We start from the raw sequence: 18,358 nt of genomic DNA, 5'->3' as shown, positions 1-18,358 counted from the left end.
ACACCATTCAAGCAACTACCACAAACTGCTTTAACACAACACCCAAATGTGCAATATTTACATGCAACATTGTCCAATACATACCTATTTAACCATTTCTCATAATAACTCTTCTAACTCACCATCATTCTCCGAATATCAGTTCCGTACCACACAGTATGTCAAGATAATGCACTACACGCTGTTCTCTCCATTCTACTATGCTATTGGAAAAATATTCACTGCTACAAACACAGCTCCTCACGTTGACTATACATAGTGCCAACAATCCCCAATGCCAATAGCAACCCAATTCAGCATTGTGCCAATATCAATGTCTTCCATCAGACCAGCCTGTGACTTAGTAAATGACTAATTACAATACTTACAATAATTACAATAGCCTCCAAGTTTTACTATTGGGCAAACCAAAATAGGTTACATATACTGAGGTACTTAACACTGCACAGCCCTGTTTCTTCAACTTGCCAAGTACACCTGTACTGTACAAAATTTGTGAAAAAGTGAATGTCAAAGTGAAAAGGATAATACATCACCTGCATCAAAATGTATTACTTTTATTTACATTTACTAGGAAAACAAGACTGGACACCACACAAATATTTAAGTACAGACATGGTAATAAATTAATAAAATTGATATAAATGCAAGTTAACAATGCGAGCCAAAGCCACAGACATTTTAGTGAGCTATGCATTCATACATACATAGGAGCATTGGTTACATCTCCGATGGCACATAACAAAATATTTCTATAATAGGAACAGTCAGCGCCGATGAATCTGTACACTAAGCCAGATATAAAGCACTGCTGGCTGCAATGGAGGAAGCCAGTGCAGAGACTAGGAAGAAATGGTACGTAAAGTTTATCAGTGATAGCAGATACAGAGTGGGTAGTACAGATGGAAATACATGGTGGGGGTAAGATGCAAGGGGTGACTTATGGAATGTTAAAAATACACAGTACTGGTGACTGAAAGGAGATCTTAGGGAATGTTAAAAATACACAGTACTGCCATCGGTAGCAGATCAAAGATAGAAGTGAAACTTGGAGGGTCTGTACATGGCTGTGGGGGGCGAAATAGGTTAGCCAACACACAACACGGCACTTAATCCGACTGCCACCACACAACACGGCACTTAATCCGACGCCGCCACAACCACTTGTAATGTAGCGCATTAGGTCATTTTTACGCGGGAATTGGTTTAAGTCTTACTCACCTGCATTATATCAATACCAGGTCACAAGCATAGATTACCGTTATCACAGAAAGTCATTAATACGGTTACTCACCTGTATTATATTAATACCCAGTCTTCAGGCCGCAAGCATAGATTTCCATTATCACAGAAAGTCATTCATACGGTTACTCACCTGCTTCAGGCCGCAAGCATAGATTTCCGTTATCACAGAAAGTCAGTAATACGGTTACTCACCTGTATTATATTAATAACCAGTCTTCAGGCCGCAAGCATAGATTCCCGTTATCACAGAAAGTCATTAATACGGTTACTCACCTGTATTAATACCCAGTCTTCAGGCCGCAAGTATAGATTTCCGTTATCAAAGTCATTAATACTTTTCACATGTACTCTTCATAAATTGGCTCCTCATGAACCAGCACACATTACCTACATGGCACTGTCAATATGCTCACCCAAATAAACATCACACTTCAAAAACTGTCATCAGCAACACCATGTCACAAATGTGACCAAGTACAAGAAGTCCTAGAAATTAATCAGTTAATGTAAAACCTTCTTATTCAGCCACACCAGATTCCAACTAAACACTACTACTTGCATAATAAACGGTCAATGACTTTCACATATCACCATTCATTGATTACTTAAAACACCACAGATTTACATTATACCCAGACATGCTTGACACAACTATACGATACAAATCAAAATCCAGTTATTAAACTGGAAGACAGCAACACATCTCCACGAATCCTGTATGTAAACTGCTACAACATTCAGCATCACTGTTTAGTCCACACACAGCATATACTACAGACATACGTAAGCACCACACACAGCATATACTACCAACATACATACGCACCAGAGTAAACTGCAGGACTTGCTACTGTAAAAGATCGCCTTGCTTTCTCAATTACTTTTTCCAAATCTAGAAATGTGTTTTGCGATCACCCGTGTCTTCTCTGGTCGCTCACATCTAGCTATATTCTTTGGCAAAGTTGGTACCAACATGGGTGAAACTTCTAAAATGCCTCTTTTGGCTCGTACCACTTCTAACATGAGGTCATAAATGTAGTCGAACTTTCGCTTCTCAAAGATAGGTTTCGCCACCCATTCCTGTTTGGCCTTTGGGTACACCACTCTGTATCGAAGCTCTCCTTTAGAAGCTGACTTGGTGGTAGGGCATCGGACAACAGCTTGTTCCCGGTTGTGGTTCTCATTATGGTCAAGGATGGCAAGTATGATTCTTGCTTTCATTCCGGCAAAGCTGAAGTGCTCAAATTTGGGGCAGTACCGGCATAGTAATGCATGGAACACCTCGAGGTTTCCGGTGTGGCAGAACTTCGTGATGTGCTTCAGATCTTTAAGAAATGCAGGGTTTGTAACAATCTTCCTTAATGAGCTGTGACACGCATCATCTTCTTCGAGCCACTTCTTCTCATCTCCGTCTATCACTGGCATCTCCGCAACAGGAAACCTTCTTTGCACCACTCCAGCTGTGACGGTCTGTAACATGGTAGAGCAGAGACAACCATTTTTCCTCAAGGGCAACTTCATCTCCTTCACATGTTTCCGAACACCACCACAGATGATTGGAAATGCTATGGCACCACTGCAGTAATTCACGTCTACCTTGCCTTTTTCCTGCTTCACATACTTTCTTTGTCAGGCTTTTTGACATATGCCACACATCAAACTGATGTTCAATCGCTGGAAATTCCTTCCGCATCAAGAATCTAATCCCACGATGTCTGTCAGTTGCCACCAGTCGTACCTTTAGATTTTTATCCAGTAAATTAGTCATACATTTCTTGAAAGCTTTCTTCTCCAGTGCTACCGATGAAATTCCTGTGGTAACCTGCTCCAGGTCAAAATCAATGATCTTTCCTGAATCCAAGTCCATCATACTATAGCAGCAATACTTTGCTGAGTATCCAGGACTGTCGCATCGCCCGTCTCCAGCTAGCCTGATTTCCTTGCCCTTTGCATCTTCCAGCAGCCGCCTCTGATGCTCAGTCCAGGTATGTTGCAACACTGGAAACAAGTACTCTCGTTGAATTGAATAGAAGGTTGTCTCGCCTATAAATTCCAGTCCTACATATGCACAGAATCGCGCAATATGGGCATATGTACTTCCACTGAAAAGTATAGACGATGCAAGCAGTAGATTTCCAGCTGGCATTCTACCTATTACCGGTTGACTTTGCCACTCCAGAACCTCATGTCCACTAATGCAAGACACCCTCACAAATACACAGGAACCCATCTTCAATCTTTTTCCACTTCCACTGCTGGTGTTTTGCATTGAGGACATGTCAGTTTCAAGAGTAGAGAATCAAGGCACGATTCGAATACAATGAACTTGGTCTCGCTTATCATTTTTTCATCTTCGTCCAGTTCTTCAATTGTGTCTTCCATCTCCGAGGTTGACATGCTGTCAGAAGGGTAGCACCAGTCTGGATCCTTCTCATTGTCATCACTTCCACAGTGTGAAAATGAGGATTCACTAATCATGCTTGTCTGAAGAAGTTCTGCTGGAAGCTTCACTGGGGTACTGCAAGCCTTTATCTGTAGAGGTGTATATGTACAGGATCTACTTGTGGATGCCTCACTAACGCAATTAGCCTCCTGCTGAAGATCTTCAGTCACTCTCCTGCTACATGTTCCCAATTCTGTACAACTGTTAACTTCAAGTCCCGGTTCACAATTTTCCGTCTGAACAACTTTGGACTTTTTGACATACGTGTGGTCTGTCAATGGTGACACTGCAACCTCTGGAAACTGTACAGCTGCATCAATCATCTTACAACTTCTGCTTACCAGATCTAACTTTGCTTGCACTCCGACACTACGACCTTTATTTCCAAACTTTTTTTTTGTTTGACATGCCACCGTCTTCATATCACAAGTCTGAATTTCCATTGTGTATACCTCGATATCTTGCACCACCTCTTCCTCCAATTCTGCTGCTTGCACCTGCAATAGCATTGACATTAATAAGGTCATAGTCATAGAAGGTACCTTAAATATAGGAAGAAACGGAAGAGTATATCCACCGCAATGGCTGCTTTTCAATTGATGAAATTATACACATGGCAACCAATTTTCAGACATTACCAAATTGCCAAATTTCTTGGCGTTCTGAGCAGGTACCTCCCTTCAGATAACTTTGTTTTTAATGTTTCACATTCTTATGTACATCTTTCAGTAATTTCCCCCTTAGTAAAAAAGCGTTAATAAAAATCTTCCTTAAATTGACTGTTTACTATGAATTATTAGTTAAGATACAAACGTGAATCTGCATAACACCATTTACACAATGCTGACATCAACATGCTGTGTCATCAACTCAAACCAGTTTTCCCTGAATCCAGGATTGCGTATCAATGACAGCCTACAAGCCTGTCAACACTTCACCATCTTTTGTGAAGAGCAGAGACATTCTTCCATGTCTACTGGACAACAGCAGTTCTCATATTGCCTATAGAAATGAAGCTTACTGTGACATACATAAGCGTAGCAGTATAGCAAAGAAATGCTTGTCTAGTCTGTTTTCCTGCAAGTACGGATGCCTGCTTACCTGCACGGGTTCTGCACAGGCCGGACTTTCTTCTGGTTGCTCTTCATCATTCTGCTGTACTAACTCAGCTGCTGGTTCACTTCGCTTACGTTTTGCTGTACGTTTTGCTGCACTGTCAGTCTGTCAGAGACAACACAGTCTAACCTCAACCACTCATCAACTGAAAGGTGACCAAAATCACAGCATGATACTCAAAAAATAATCGAATGCAGCAAATACTTACCTTTCGGTCTCGCGACAGTTGTTCAGTCACAATCGCCGGCAATGTGGGCTGTGTGGTAGTTAGTAATTCATCAATAAGCTGCAATGGTCACAAAATTAATAGTTATAATACCCATTACGATGTCCACAGCACTTACTGGACAGATTTGCGACTAAACAAATAAGCAAATATTTGAAGATTGCTTACATTTCTGTGTTGTTTGCGCCGAAGGCGACGTATTGTTGATGTCCGTCGGTTTTTCATGGAGAAACCGAATAGTGTAGGCACCGCATTACTAATTAGTCTCCTAATTGGACGTCGTGGCTTCATGCCCTCTGGAAGTAACTGATGCATGAAATTCAGTTCAAACTGGCTCTCTTCAAAATGGTTTGAACACAGGAAATGCCGTGGCTTTACACTGGTTACCTCAGCTTTGACAAATTGGCTTACATTACCAACATCTGTGCCACAGTTAACCACCCATTGGGTACACTGTTTAATTTCACGTGGAAACCGATGGAATGATACACCGGGAGGCAGACAGTCTCGGCAAATACGGCAACCATATGCAAAGCACTGAGGCATGGCTGTTGTACACCTACAAGATAGAAAAATACATTGTAAACTGGACCGAATTGTCCCAGCATGTTGCAATTCATGACTCATTAGAAAATAATGAGTGACATTATGGGTATACTCGCATTCTAACTTCTGCTAAGTTAAGCACCATGGCTAATCTATTTCTCTATTAAAAAGCTAGCAAAAGAGAAGTAATTCATTACTCAGCGACACCAAATAGGCAAATGCCACGTATGGTGTGAATCCATCCATTAATTGACAGCAATATCCCACAGTCCATCCAGCAATGCTGAGCAAGACATCATATCCGCTAAAATGCACGCAATTACTCAGAGCACCTACCCACCATAACCGCAGTACCGTTGAGTCTCTAAATGGCCTTGGTCCGAGTCGCCATTCAGACCATATACAAATCAAAGTACTTCTGTTAGCAAAATAAACTACAGTTAGTCTGCAATGCATCCATACTAACATGCGATATTGATTGCCTTTGTCAGTACCATACTGAAAACCATACTTCAACTATGACATTTATTGCTTTTGCACGACTCAAGCAAACCAAGGAAGCTATCAGGAAATTGTACCGTATATCCACTTCAGGATGGATTACTGTAACATCTCAGCTGAACACACTGTGACCTACCATGAAAAATGAATTTTTACTAATAAGTTAGATGCACAGTGAAAACTGCACAATAGCGGCAAGAGGTTGCAGTGCCTAACCTCCCTTTATCCAGTACACATACATATTCCTAATAGCTCTGCTTTTACAGTGGCATCATGGTAGAATCCACAGCTACATACGATAATGACTTCTACCACTGAGAGGTATTTGTAGTTTAGTGGACATATGAATCAACCAACTTTCTGCATTACTGGCAAGACGCTACAGTGGTCTACATGAGTTGATCAGAAATGAAAATCTAATTGTTTTATGAAGACATTATTGGCTCAGCAATGATTACAGACACATCTTAATCTTCAAACACTTTATTGCTCTCCATTACAGTGCACATTCAGGAGTGTTACATTAATGTATAGCAGCATTCCTTTTCTTATAATCATTACAGCAGGATAAACAAACTTAGATGAACAGAAGTCCACATCAATGCTCAGAGAAAATCCATAGTCCTTCAAATGGTTGAAACCCAGTGTAACAGTCATCTTCTTCAGCTGGAAATTCAGCTCTTATTCGTGCTACAACACACGCGGGAAGTATCATGCGATTTCCGAATCCAAGTTTGCGATTGTTGTGCACCCACAAGACATACGCTCTGTAAGCAAACAGGCGGTACAACCTGAAATAAAACAAATTTCAGTAAGTTGCACCATTTCATAAGCACTCATCAACATTTGTCCAGATATGCTTCTGAGCCTTCAGCAACTGAGACGGATTGGCTATGTGCATACATGTCAAGCAGCAATGATTTCACCAATGGTATTCAAGTTGCATGCAAGACTAACCACTTGCACAGAAGAGGCCACATACAAACTGTATAGATATAATGCTTCTAACATGAATTGTTGCTAACTATGCCCTCCCTTTACACATTACAATATGCAGCACAAGCAGCCAGTCAGTCCCACTTGGGCATCAGTGTAATCATTGAAAAATTTACCTGTTTGTCCACTGTGCATGTCGGTATCTTCCTCTAAGCATACAGTGATACCTATATAGTAGCTCTAGAACGTGTGGTAATAAGCAAGCCGTCTCAAATTGGGGGTGGAAGGTGATGCATGTGTTACTTTCTGATCCCGAGTTTAGTTGTCTCCATTTTTCGATCGCGCGTGGTGATGACGCACAACAGTGACATTCACGTTCTGTGGTCATAATTGTGCAGTGGCCACACAAGCACCACTGCATATCCTCTAGACTATAGCCTTCAGGCTGTACTGTTGGCTCTTCACTGTCATTGCTGCTCCTCATACGCCGTTTCCTCCTAGGCTCTCCTGGGCGATAGGTCGGCTCAAACTGATAACCCTGTCTTGAACTGTGACCTTGAAATGCCATGTCAACAGCGACACTAAAAAAAGAAGGGATAACTGGATCACGAAAGACTACATTATTCATCGGCATATACTCATTTACATGTGTAAAAAGTAAATCCAAAATACAAGGATTACAGATATATTGAAGCCATTCATCCGCTGAGCAGTTAACCAATGTCCGTAGATCAGGCATGTCCTGGAGAAATTTGTATTGGCTACTGTGCCCAGAAAACATGTGCATTGCGAAGTGTAAAAGGCTACTTCGTTATCTTTACTTTCATGTGTCCAGTTCAGCTGTATGGGTTCATTACATGCACCAAGAGCAGTGAAAGTGTGGAAATAAGATTTGAAAGCACCAGGCAAAGCCCAATAAAAAAGTGAATGTCTAAATATATATATGAATGTTCAAAGCCTGCAAGAAATCAAAGTGGATTACTTCACTGGCAGGATGAACGCCAGCTGCCCTGGAAGACATTGTCTATCTTCCAGACAGAAGTATATAAGAGAGTAGTATTGCAAACGGGAATGGATGGCATAACACTAATTACATAGCTTCTCCACAATGACAGTCTGAGGAATGCAGCATCCTCCCACAAGTACCACAAAGTACAGTTTCAGTTTTCCAAAACTGACCATAAGAGTAGAAAGCACGACTATATGAATAAAGAAAATCATTGTGTTGTGCTACTAGCAGTGCTAGCAAACTTGGCATAATAAGAACCAAGACTTTTCCCTCACTCTCATGAAGACAGCCTTGTACCAATGCTGCACGCAAATCTGTAACTAAACATTAATCTAAATAAGGAAATACTCAGATTTTTCACAACTAGAAAGTTACAGCTGACACTGACAAACATTGCAAGCTTAGAGGAAGGCCAGATAGAAATGTCATAATTTGAAGTGGTCAAAGCCTTTGTAAAAGTGTAAAACATCCTGTGACACAATTTAGTTGGAATATGTTGATGCACTGTTTTATCATGCTTAAACTGCTGTAAAGCCTCCTGATGGCGTCCTGAAACAGCTCCAGTCGATCCAGAATTTCACAAGCAGGCTGTTAACAGATACCACCTTACATATACATATCACATCTATGATTTTTCAAACAATTAATAATTTTTTTTTTAATCATTTGTTGATCGGTAAAGTCCGACTAGGTTCCACAGAGCCTGTTCTCAGCGGAGGCCTGTGGAGAAATGCTCCAGAAATAAATAAATGTAATAAATGCCTAATACTTGCCTTAAAATTCTAATTCTCATTCTGATTTTAATTCTCTAATCTATCAGTTGCATCTTAGTTAATATATAGATTTTTTTTTTGTTACAAATAAACATTCACTACAGCACTAGCATTTCTCACTGGGAAAACATCTCCAGCAGTCCATCTACATACAATGTCAACATTAGCAGCCCTACAATACTATAATCCACAAAAATAAGCCAAACAATTTGTAATTAAGTAAAGAATTCACATTACTGACTTAATAAAATGATTCTGAATAAGCTACAAGAGGGTCTCACCCAAACAAATAACTTGGGCCAGAAACATGGCCTCAAGCTAAATGCAAAAAAAATGTACAATCCCCTTTGAGGAGAGTGATGTCCCCACAAATTATCACGTTAATAACAATGTTGTAAGCACGCAATCAGTCGTGAGGTGCTTGGGCACCCGGGTTGATAGAAACCTGACTTTTGACCAGCACATTGTCTCGGTTGTAAGGAAAGCTTTTTACATGGCCCACCTCAATTAGTAAGGGTATCTCATCCAGGGACAAGGTCGTAACATCCCTGTATTCTTCCTTTAAAGTGCAATTATTGAACGCAGCACCCTTTTGGCACGTGCCTCAGCAAAACCACATGCCAAAAGAAAGAGTACAACCATTTCTAACAAAAAAAGTCAAAGGACTAAGTTCCCTTAAGTTATCCAGACTAAAAAGCTTCTTGCTTTTTATTCTGTTTGGATAACTAAGTGAACTTAGTCCTTTGAATTTCCTGTTTGCACTTAATTTTAAAATAGTTTTCTCAAAACTTGCATATTTTCTGTCTTTGGCCTAGCACTCGTGTGGGGTCATTTACTGCACTGTTATAACTTGATATTACTTGTGAACCTCGCTATCTCTGAAAAAACAAAAACAAAACAAAAAAATCTTGCTTTTTTCCCACTTTACTGAGATTGAAAAAAGTTCCGTTACAGGCTTGCTGTTCTTGAACTGTTTGTAAGTTTGTGAGGCCATATTTGTCTTGGGCTAAAGGAAGGTCTCTCTGTTGATCAGTGGCAGTGAAAAACATTGAGCAGCTTCCCTGCCCCCCGTGGGAGTGGTTCATGACTTGAAACTGTAGTTTTATTGACCGTTTTGGGTCAATTCCTGGCTCTTTCCTGCCCCCTGCTATAAAGCACGCTTTAGCGCGGAATTGCCACTTAGAGCAGCATCGGGCAGCACCGGTTTAACAAGATTAAACTTTTTCTGGCTCCATAAAGTCTGTTCTTCATTTTTTTCCCTTAGAACTACTCTACTAGTAATCTAAACAGTATATCCCTTAACTAAAAAGCGCAGCACTTGTTCCTAAAAGCTTTTTTTTTTCCAAAAAAAAAAAAAGCTCAGCACTTTTCTTAAAAGCATCTTCATTTCAGGTTAAGCACTTCTATATTATACAAAGTCCCTCACTAGCGAACCCCCGCCCCCAGGAGTACCCACTTCCTTACTAAGTCCTCTCTTATTCAGTTACACCCCTAACTTCTTAATTTCTCTAGCATGTCGAAGGGCCAGATGCTAGCGTCCTCTCCTGTCCAGTTGGTGAATCTGGGAATATTGAGGCAAGGTTACAATTGCCTCATGTACACAGACAGCCCTCTCCTCCTCCCACATAACACAAATACTTGCGAGAGATGCAGCTATTTAGCCAAACTGGAGGGTGAGCTCTCTCAACTCAGGACTGGCAAGACCAGACAGGAGAAGGCACCTACACACACCACAAAACCAAGGACTGGCAAGACCAGACAGGAGGAGAAGGCAACTACACACACCACAAAACAGTCTCACATAAAGCTATCACAACAATGAATCAAACACAAACACAGACATACCCGGAGGCTCTGAGCAAAAATTTACCTAAACAGCAGAGGCCCCCAAAGCAGACACCCAAGCAACTGCCACCTCATGACACACCACAGGCAACACAAACCACAAAATCAGTGTGCAAAGCAGTCACAGCCCTTAAGGCCAAATAGAACACCAAACATACTTGTCATAGGTGACTCCATAGTCAGACACACTGACGTCCCACTCACCAGGCTGAACAAGGAGAGGGTCACAGTAAGCTGCCTATCGGGTGCTAGAATCCGCCACATAACACAAGCACTCGGGTCACTCCACAGCAAGTACAAATATGACCATTGTCCATGCTGGTGTGAACAACCTGAGATGTACCTCCCTGGACTACATGAAAAGAGACAGAGGAGCTCCCTGATTATGTAGCCCAGGCAGGTATGACCCAGACCCTGAGCAGTATCCTTCCTTCACCAAGAATGATGCCACAATATAGAGACAAGATGATCAGCTTTAACAATTGGCTTAATTTCTGGTGTCATTCAAAGGGGATCCAGTGTCCGTCTGCCTGGGATGACATGCTTGACAAGCCATGCTGCTTCGCAAGGGATGGCTTGCACCCGTCACCCCTGGGATTCCTGATATTTGCTAAGGGTCTTGCCAACCCCATAGTGCCTTTTTTAGGCAAGCCTCAATTCTAAACCTACCACCCTAGAAAACAAAAATGGGAAGAAACTAAGGGTAATGCTGCTCAATGCCAGAAGTCTAAATCGCAAAATGCAAGCACTCGAGGCCCTTCTCAGTATGGAGAACATTGATGTCTGTGCTGTGACTGAAACCTGGATCAAGGCTCCTGAAAGCACCCCGGCACCATCAGGTTTTACCTCATATCATGCGTTCCGGCCCCAAAACCCGGACCACACCACAAAAGGAGTGGGTGTATCCATATTCATCAAGGATACCCACACCTCCAGGTTGGTGGCAACGCACGAAGCATCGGAAATCATCCAGGTGCAATTAACCATAGGCAAAACTGCTCTACAATTTGTAGCATGCTACAGGCCACCCTCTCAAACTCAGGAACCCCACACAGCCTTCCTGAAGACACTGGAGGGTATAAATGTATCTCCAGACACCATTATATTGGGTGACTTCAACTACCCGAATATAGACTGGGAACATTACTCAAGCAGAAATACTCCAGAAGTACTATATACCATAATCATCCACAGCACACGATAGTCACAAACAAGAAACTTTTAATGAAGCTTTCAGGTTTACACCCTTCATCAGCATACAAAATCACAACACATTAACAGTGTGTGTTGTGATTTTGTATGCTGATGAAGGGTGTAAACCTGAAAGCTTCATTAAAAGTTTCTTGTTTGTGACTATTGTGTGCTGTGAATATTACTCAAGCCCCAACTTTCGAGCCCAACGGTTCCTGGAGTTCATAAATTCAAATGACATGGAACAACTAGTCACACAAGAGGAGAAAATATACTAGATCTCATCATCACAAACATGGGGACAAAATGCTCCACACCGGAAGTATATCCCTCATTGGTGAGATCAGATCATAAACTAATCTCACTGGAAATCCACATCCCGCCCCCACCCCAAACAAAAAATAAAGACCACAGTGAAGAACTTCTATAAAGCAAACTTCACACTACTCAAGACTGGTGTGGTATCCTTCAAGGCCCCCGGAGCCAGTGGAAACCACAACCCAAGCTGCGGAAGCCCTTACAAATGCCTTCTACGAACACCTCCAGGACTGCATGGATCAGGCAATCCCTAATAAAACCAAGACTCTTTCCAACAAGGGCAAACGTCCAGTCTGGTGGACCCCAGCCATAAACAAACTATACAATAAGAGGAGAAAGCTATTACATGATAGAGCAAAATCCATAAAAGGGAAGACACCCTTTATCATTATTAGTAAAAAAATACGAGCACTCATAAAATCATCCAGGGCCAACTTTGAGAGAAAAATTGCCATAGATTCAAAAGACAATCATAAGGCCTTCTTCAGCTATGTCAGAAACCTGGGTGGAAACTCCCAGATATGCTTAGAATTAGTCCAAAATGATACAAAAATCACTGAACCCACAGACATTGCCAACATACTGGCAGACAGGTTCAGTGGAAACCCCCCCCCCCCAAAAGGAGAAATAACTATCCCAGCGGAGTGTAGCCTCCCAGACATCTCAAATGCCCAGGTGAAAGCTGCTCTATCTAAAGCTAAAAACACAGCATCAATGGGACCGGATGGTGTCCCCAGCTGTGTGCTACACGAACTCAATGAGGAACTAAACCCGCACATAAGGCAGCTGTTTAATCTTAGCCTTACCACAGGATACGTGCCCAAGGAGTGGCTTACGGCAACTGTGGTCCCACTCCACAAAGGCGGTGCCTCTACAGACCCTGGTAATTACCACCCCATCAGCTTAACAAGCCTGGTCTGCAAAGCTATGTAGAGGATCATAATGGAACTCATAAACAAAGACATAGGGGACTCGCAGACTTAGGACCAGACCCAGTTTGGCTTTGTCAAGGGCAGATCATGCCTTTTGAACTTGGTTGACTTCTTCGAAACAGTCACCAAGGCCATTGATGAGGGAAATACAGCCTACCTTGACATTGCAAAAGCTTTCCACACAATACCCCACTCGGGTATTAGAGAAACTTACCAGCTTAAATGTAAACCCATATGTCACAAGATGGGTTGCAAACTGGCTAAAGGACAGAACCCACAGGGTAATAGTTGCTGGCACCATGTCAGACTCCAAGCCGGTCACAAGTGATGTCCCACAGGGCTCAGTCCTTGGCCCCCTATTGTTCGGCATCTACTTCTCAGAAGTACAGGCAAACATAGGAGGACTATGGCTGACAAAGTTTGCAGATGACTGCAAACTGGGCACCATAGTGGAAAGTACATCGGACACAGATATCCTTCAGAGGGGTCTCACGGAAACTGATAGCTGGTGCCAGAGCCATGGCCTGAAGTTAAACGCCAAAAAATGTATAGTCATACCCTTCGGGAAAAGCAAGGTAACCCCAAGCTACCATAGAGGTGGCAATCCACTAAGCACAGAAGAGGTTATCAGGGACCTGGGGACCCAGGTTGACACTGGCCTTTCTTTTGACACTTGCGTTGCTAAAGTGGTTAGAAAGACCTTCTACGTTGCCCACCTGATCATGAAGGGATTCACATCCAGATCAAGTGAGGTCATTGTTCCCCTGTACTCTTCACTTATCAGACCAATGATAGAGTACAATGCCCCATTCGGGATGTATCTCACCCGACACCTGCAGCAATTGGAGAGACCCCAAAAGTTCCTCACCAAAAGGATAAAAAATCTGTCATATTACCAGACTGAAGAAACTCCAGCTCTATTCAGTTGCATACTGTCTGCTCAGAGGTGACCTGTGCCTGACATACAAGGCCATGTCCAACCCGGAATTAATGGACATGCTCCACCTCAAAAAATCCAAATCCACCAGAACCACTAGAGCAAGCGACTTAAACCTTAGCACGGATATAAATAAGATGTGCTGGAGGGATAGATTTATCACCCATAGACTCCCTATGCTGTGGAATAAAATCCCGGTCCATGTGAGGCAGAGCACCTCGCTGGCTCTGTTCAAGAGAAAATTTGACCGGTGGATGGGAGATCGTAGGTTTACCCCGGGAATCATCTCTGTCACTGCTGGACAGAGGCACAACAAACTAATGGGCACAGTATTTTTTTAACATAAGGGGTGGCGTAAGCCACAAACCTTTGGGCTAGGCTTATAAATGCCTTAGGGCAGATAGGTTCATAGGTTTATACTAGGTTATTTCCTCTGTCTCTCACTGGCCCCTATAAATTTCCATCACTGGCTTGCTTTCCAGGCCAAGAAAGATCCTGCCTTAAGAGAATTTCTCCACCTCAGAAATACTGGTTATATTTAAAAGACTTACCACAAAGACCACAACCTTCACTGCAACATAAACAAGCCACTTTGTATGGACAGGTTCTTGACAAAAACTTTCAACTTCTTTAAAAAGCTCCTCTCATTATCAAACAATGTAGTTCTACAACACTACAACTGGATGGATAGCCATGAATATACTCCTTAAGTAAGCAGCATAGCCTTCATCAAACCGGAAGAAAAATACACATACTAAACTGTCCTAGCTGGATGGCTAAGATCTAATATTGGTTACTCAAATCTACTTGTCTTAGAAGAGCCTATTTAACTACGAATACCATTTGCAAATATATATTCAGTAAACATATTGAATCTCTCCCTCTCTTACACACACACACACAGAAAAGGAGCCCCTACTTGTAAAATAGTCAACCTCTGTAATAACATGACACAGTCTCACTGATTGAAATTGTCTGGAAGTCAAAATATCTGAAAAAAAATCATAATAGAGATGGATTTATCCATGCAATTTCCCACCATCAAAAGGACCATCAGTAAATCAACAAACCGCTCAGCAAAAATTAAATTAAGTAAGCAGCATAGCCTTCATCAAACCGGAAGAAAAATACACATACTAAACTGTCCTAGCTGGATGGCTAAGATCTAATATTGGTTACTCAAATCTACTTGCCTTAGAAGAGCCTATTTAACTACGAATACCATTTGCAAATATATATTCAGTAAACATATTGAATCTCTCCCTCTCTTACACACACACACACACACACACAGAAAAGGAGCCCCTACTTGTAAAATAGTCAACCTCTGTAATAACATGACACAGTCTCACTGATTGAAATTGTCTGGAAGTCAAAATATCTGAAAAAAAATCATAATAGAGATGGATTTATCCATGCAATTTCCCACCATCAAAAGGACCATCAGTAAATCAACAAACCGCTCAGCAAAAATTAAATTAAGAAATCTATAAACTCTCTAAGATCATACTATATACTGGAGTAAACATATAACTTCCCTCCAATCTAAAGTCATTTGACATTCAGACATTTTAATTTGTGCTGAAGTTATTCACAGGATGACCATCGCTTTTGAAAAAAACAAATTCCCACACTGTCAATAGCTCAAAAGTGAAGAAAGGATTACTTTATTATGTATTTATTTAATTTTGGAAAACCTTGTTTTAACTGTTAAATTGATCACACACCCAGAAACACAAAAGTTAGTGATAAGTAAACCACAGACTGCTGCAAGAAATCAGTCACAGCACACTATGCTTACGTCCGAACCAATGAGGCATACCTGTCAATTCCAAAAGAATTAAAGTAGCGTAATAAGAAAGCTATTTTCAAGGTTACATGGCAGTTTATATTGTAAATAAGTGTAGATAATAAAAACGCTCTGTTAGGAAAGTGGATAGATATTATGTTATTGGTCTGTAGTGCATTTTTTTTATGTTTTAGTGTGTGAGCATCTTGTTTAATGGTTGTTGTATCTTTCGGCTTCTCTCGGTTAGGGGTCGCCACAGCGGAACTCTGGTCCGCTAATGATTGGCAGTAGATTTTTACTTACAGACTTCCCAGGCCTGACGCACAACCTTCAACGAAGGTATGCCCATTCATGCATGTCTCCACACAGAAGACGCTTTAGCTGAGAATCGAACAGGACAATGTCTTACTGTGAGGCGAAAACAGGAAAAGACAGTTTATTAATGTTATGTGTAGGGTTCAGGTTGTGGACAGTATTACGGTTAGGGTTAGCACACCTGAGTTAGCACAGTATAAGGACAAAATGATTGACTTCAACAATTGGCTAAGCTTCTGGTGTCATTCAAAGGTGATCCAGTATTTGTCTCCCTGGGAAGACATGATCGACAAACCACGATGCTTTGTCAGAGATGGTCTGCACCTGTCACCCCTGGGATTCAGGATACTGGCTAAAGCTCTTGCCACCCCTATAGTGCCTTTTTTAGGCAAGGTTCAAAGGATGAAACCACCACCGTAACAGATACAAGCATGCAAAATCTGAAGGTAATGCTACTCAATGCTAGAAGTCTAAACCTCAAAATGCACTCTCTCGAGGCACTCCTAAAAATGGAGAACATCGATATCTGTGCAGTAACTGAGACCTGGTTTAAGGATCCAGAGAGCACCCCTGCAATACCAGGCTACAACTCTCACCACACTTTTCGGCCACAAAACCAAGACCGAAACACTAAAGGTGGAGGAGTGTCCATATTCACCAAGGATATTCACACCTGCACGCTAGTTGCCCAACACAATGCATCTGAAATTCTCCAGGTGCAACTAACACTAGGTAAGACTGCAATCCAAACTGTAGCTTGCTACAGATCCCCCCACCATGCCCCAAGATTCTAACTACACCTTTCTAAACATACTGGAAAATATTAAGATACAACCAAACACCATAATACTGGGTGATTTCAACTACCCTGCCATTAACTGGGAAAACTACTCGGGTACCAACTCCTTTTCCCAACTGCTCTTGGATTTCATAAATTTCAATGCCCTGGATCAACTAATCCATTGTCCCACCAGGGGATCCAATATCCTAGACCTGGTCATTACCAACATGGGAGATAGATGCTCCACACCAGTGGTCTCCCCCTCATTGGTCAGGTCTGACCATAAGCAAATCACCCTTGACATCCACATCCTCCCCCCCAGTAAGGAAACCTCCTTAAAAAACTTATCCAAAGCCAAGTTCGACTACAGAATCCGACACTAAGGCACTGAATGAGCACATCCACTCGTGCATGAATCGTGCCATCCCAAATAAAACCAAGATGCTCTTCTCCAAAAAAAGGAAGCCAATCTGGTGGTCCCCTGCTATAAACAAACTATACAACAGAAGGAAGAAACTGTTGCAGAAAAGAGAAAATCCCAGGATGCAAAAAACTCCCTCACCAGCCTCAGTAAGAAGCTGAGATCCCTCATAAAATCCTCAAAAGCTAGTTACGAAAATAAAATTGCCAAAGATTCCAAAGACAACCACAAGGCGTTTTATAGTTTTGTCAAGAATCTAAATGGCGATGCTCAGATCTGCTCTGAGCCACAACAGAATGGCATTATATTGCTCTCAAGGATATTGCCAATATCCTGGCAGATCGATTTAGTGCCAACTTCACCCCCATCTCAATACCAAAAGATTGCCAAATTCAGGTAATCACGGCCACACAGGTAGAAACCACACTCTCCAAAGCTAAGAATACAGCATCCATGGGAGCAGATGACATCCCAGGCTGTGTACTACATGAACTACAAAATGAACTGGCACCTCACCTAAGTGTCATGTTTAATCATAGCCTCACCTCAGGCTTCATCACAGCTACAGTTATCCCACTCCACAAGGGGTGACCCGCCTTGGTTCCTGGGAACTACCGTCCCATCAGTCTGACAAGCCTGATCTGCAAGGGCATGGAACGCATTATCATGGAACTTATAAACAAAGACATTGGCAACCTTCTAACACTGGACCCCCACCCAGTTTGGGTTTGTGAAGGGCCAGTCTTGTCTCCTGAATCTGATTGGACTTCTTTGAATCAGTCTCCAGAGCTGTGGATGAGGGTAAGGCGGTCCACACAGCCTATCTGGACCTCTCCAAGACCTTTGACACCATCCCCCATGCTGGAATCATAGATAAACTTACTAAGCTGGGCATAAATCCCTACATCACTCGATGGGTTGGTTGCCAACTGGCTTACTGACAGAAACCGGACTGTAAAAGTAGCTGACTCCAAATCCAGCTCCAGACAAGTGACAAGTGGAGTACCTCAGGGTTCAGTCCTGGGACCACTCTT

General features: G+C 42.0%; 1 protein-coding gene across 1 annotated transcript; it reads right to left on the bottom strand.

The window, feature by feature from the left end:
* Positions 1-6,433: 6,433 nt before the first annotated feature.
* On the bottom strand, positions 6,434-8,285 carry LOC122802053. Its single transcript, XM_044071772.1, has 2 exons — positions 7,190-8,285; positions 6,434-6,868 (listed from the first exon to the last, which is right to left on the bottom strand). The coding sequence occupies exons 1-2, from the start codon at positions 7,798-7,800 to the stop codon at positions 6,676-6,678; spliced, it is 804 nt and encodes a 267-aa protein (XP_043927707.1). The 5' UTR covers positions 7,801-8,285; the 3' UTR covers positions 6,434-6,675.
* Between the last annotated feature and the right edge of the window lie 10,073 nt (positions 8,286-18,358).

The sequence above is a fragment of the Protopterus annectens genome, chromosome 5.part0 (genome assembly GCF_019279795.1).
Source record: "Protopterus annectens isolate FY-2018-M chromosome 5.part0, PAN1.0, whole genome shotgun sequence".
NCBI lineage: Eukaryota > Metazoa > Chordata > Ceratodontiformes > Protopteridae > Protopterus > Protopterus annectens.
The sequence above is the reverse complement of the archived record's forward strand: the minus strand, read 5'-3'. Positions and strand labels throughout refer to the sequence as shown.

Coding starts and splice junctions, on each gene's coding strand:
- LOC122802053 (XM_044071772.1), bottom strand. CDS start 7,800: ATGCACATGTTTTCTGGGCACAGTAGCCAATACAAATTTCTCCAGGAC. Junction 6,869..7,189: donor CATGCACAGTGGACAAACAG/GTAAATTTTTCA, acceptor GTTTTATTTCAG/GTTGTACCGCCTGTTTGCTT.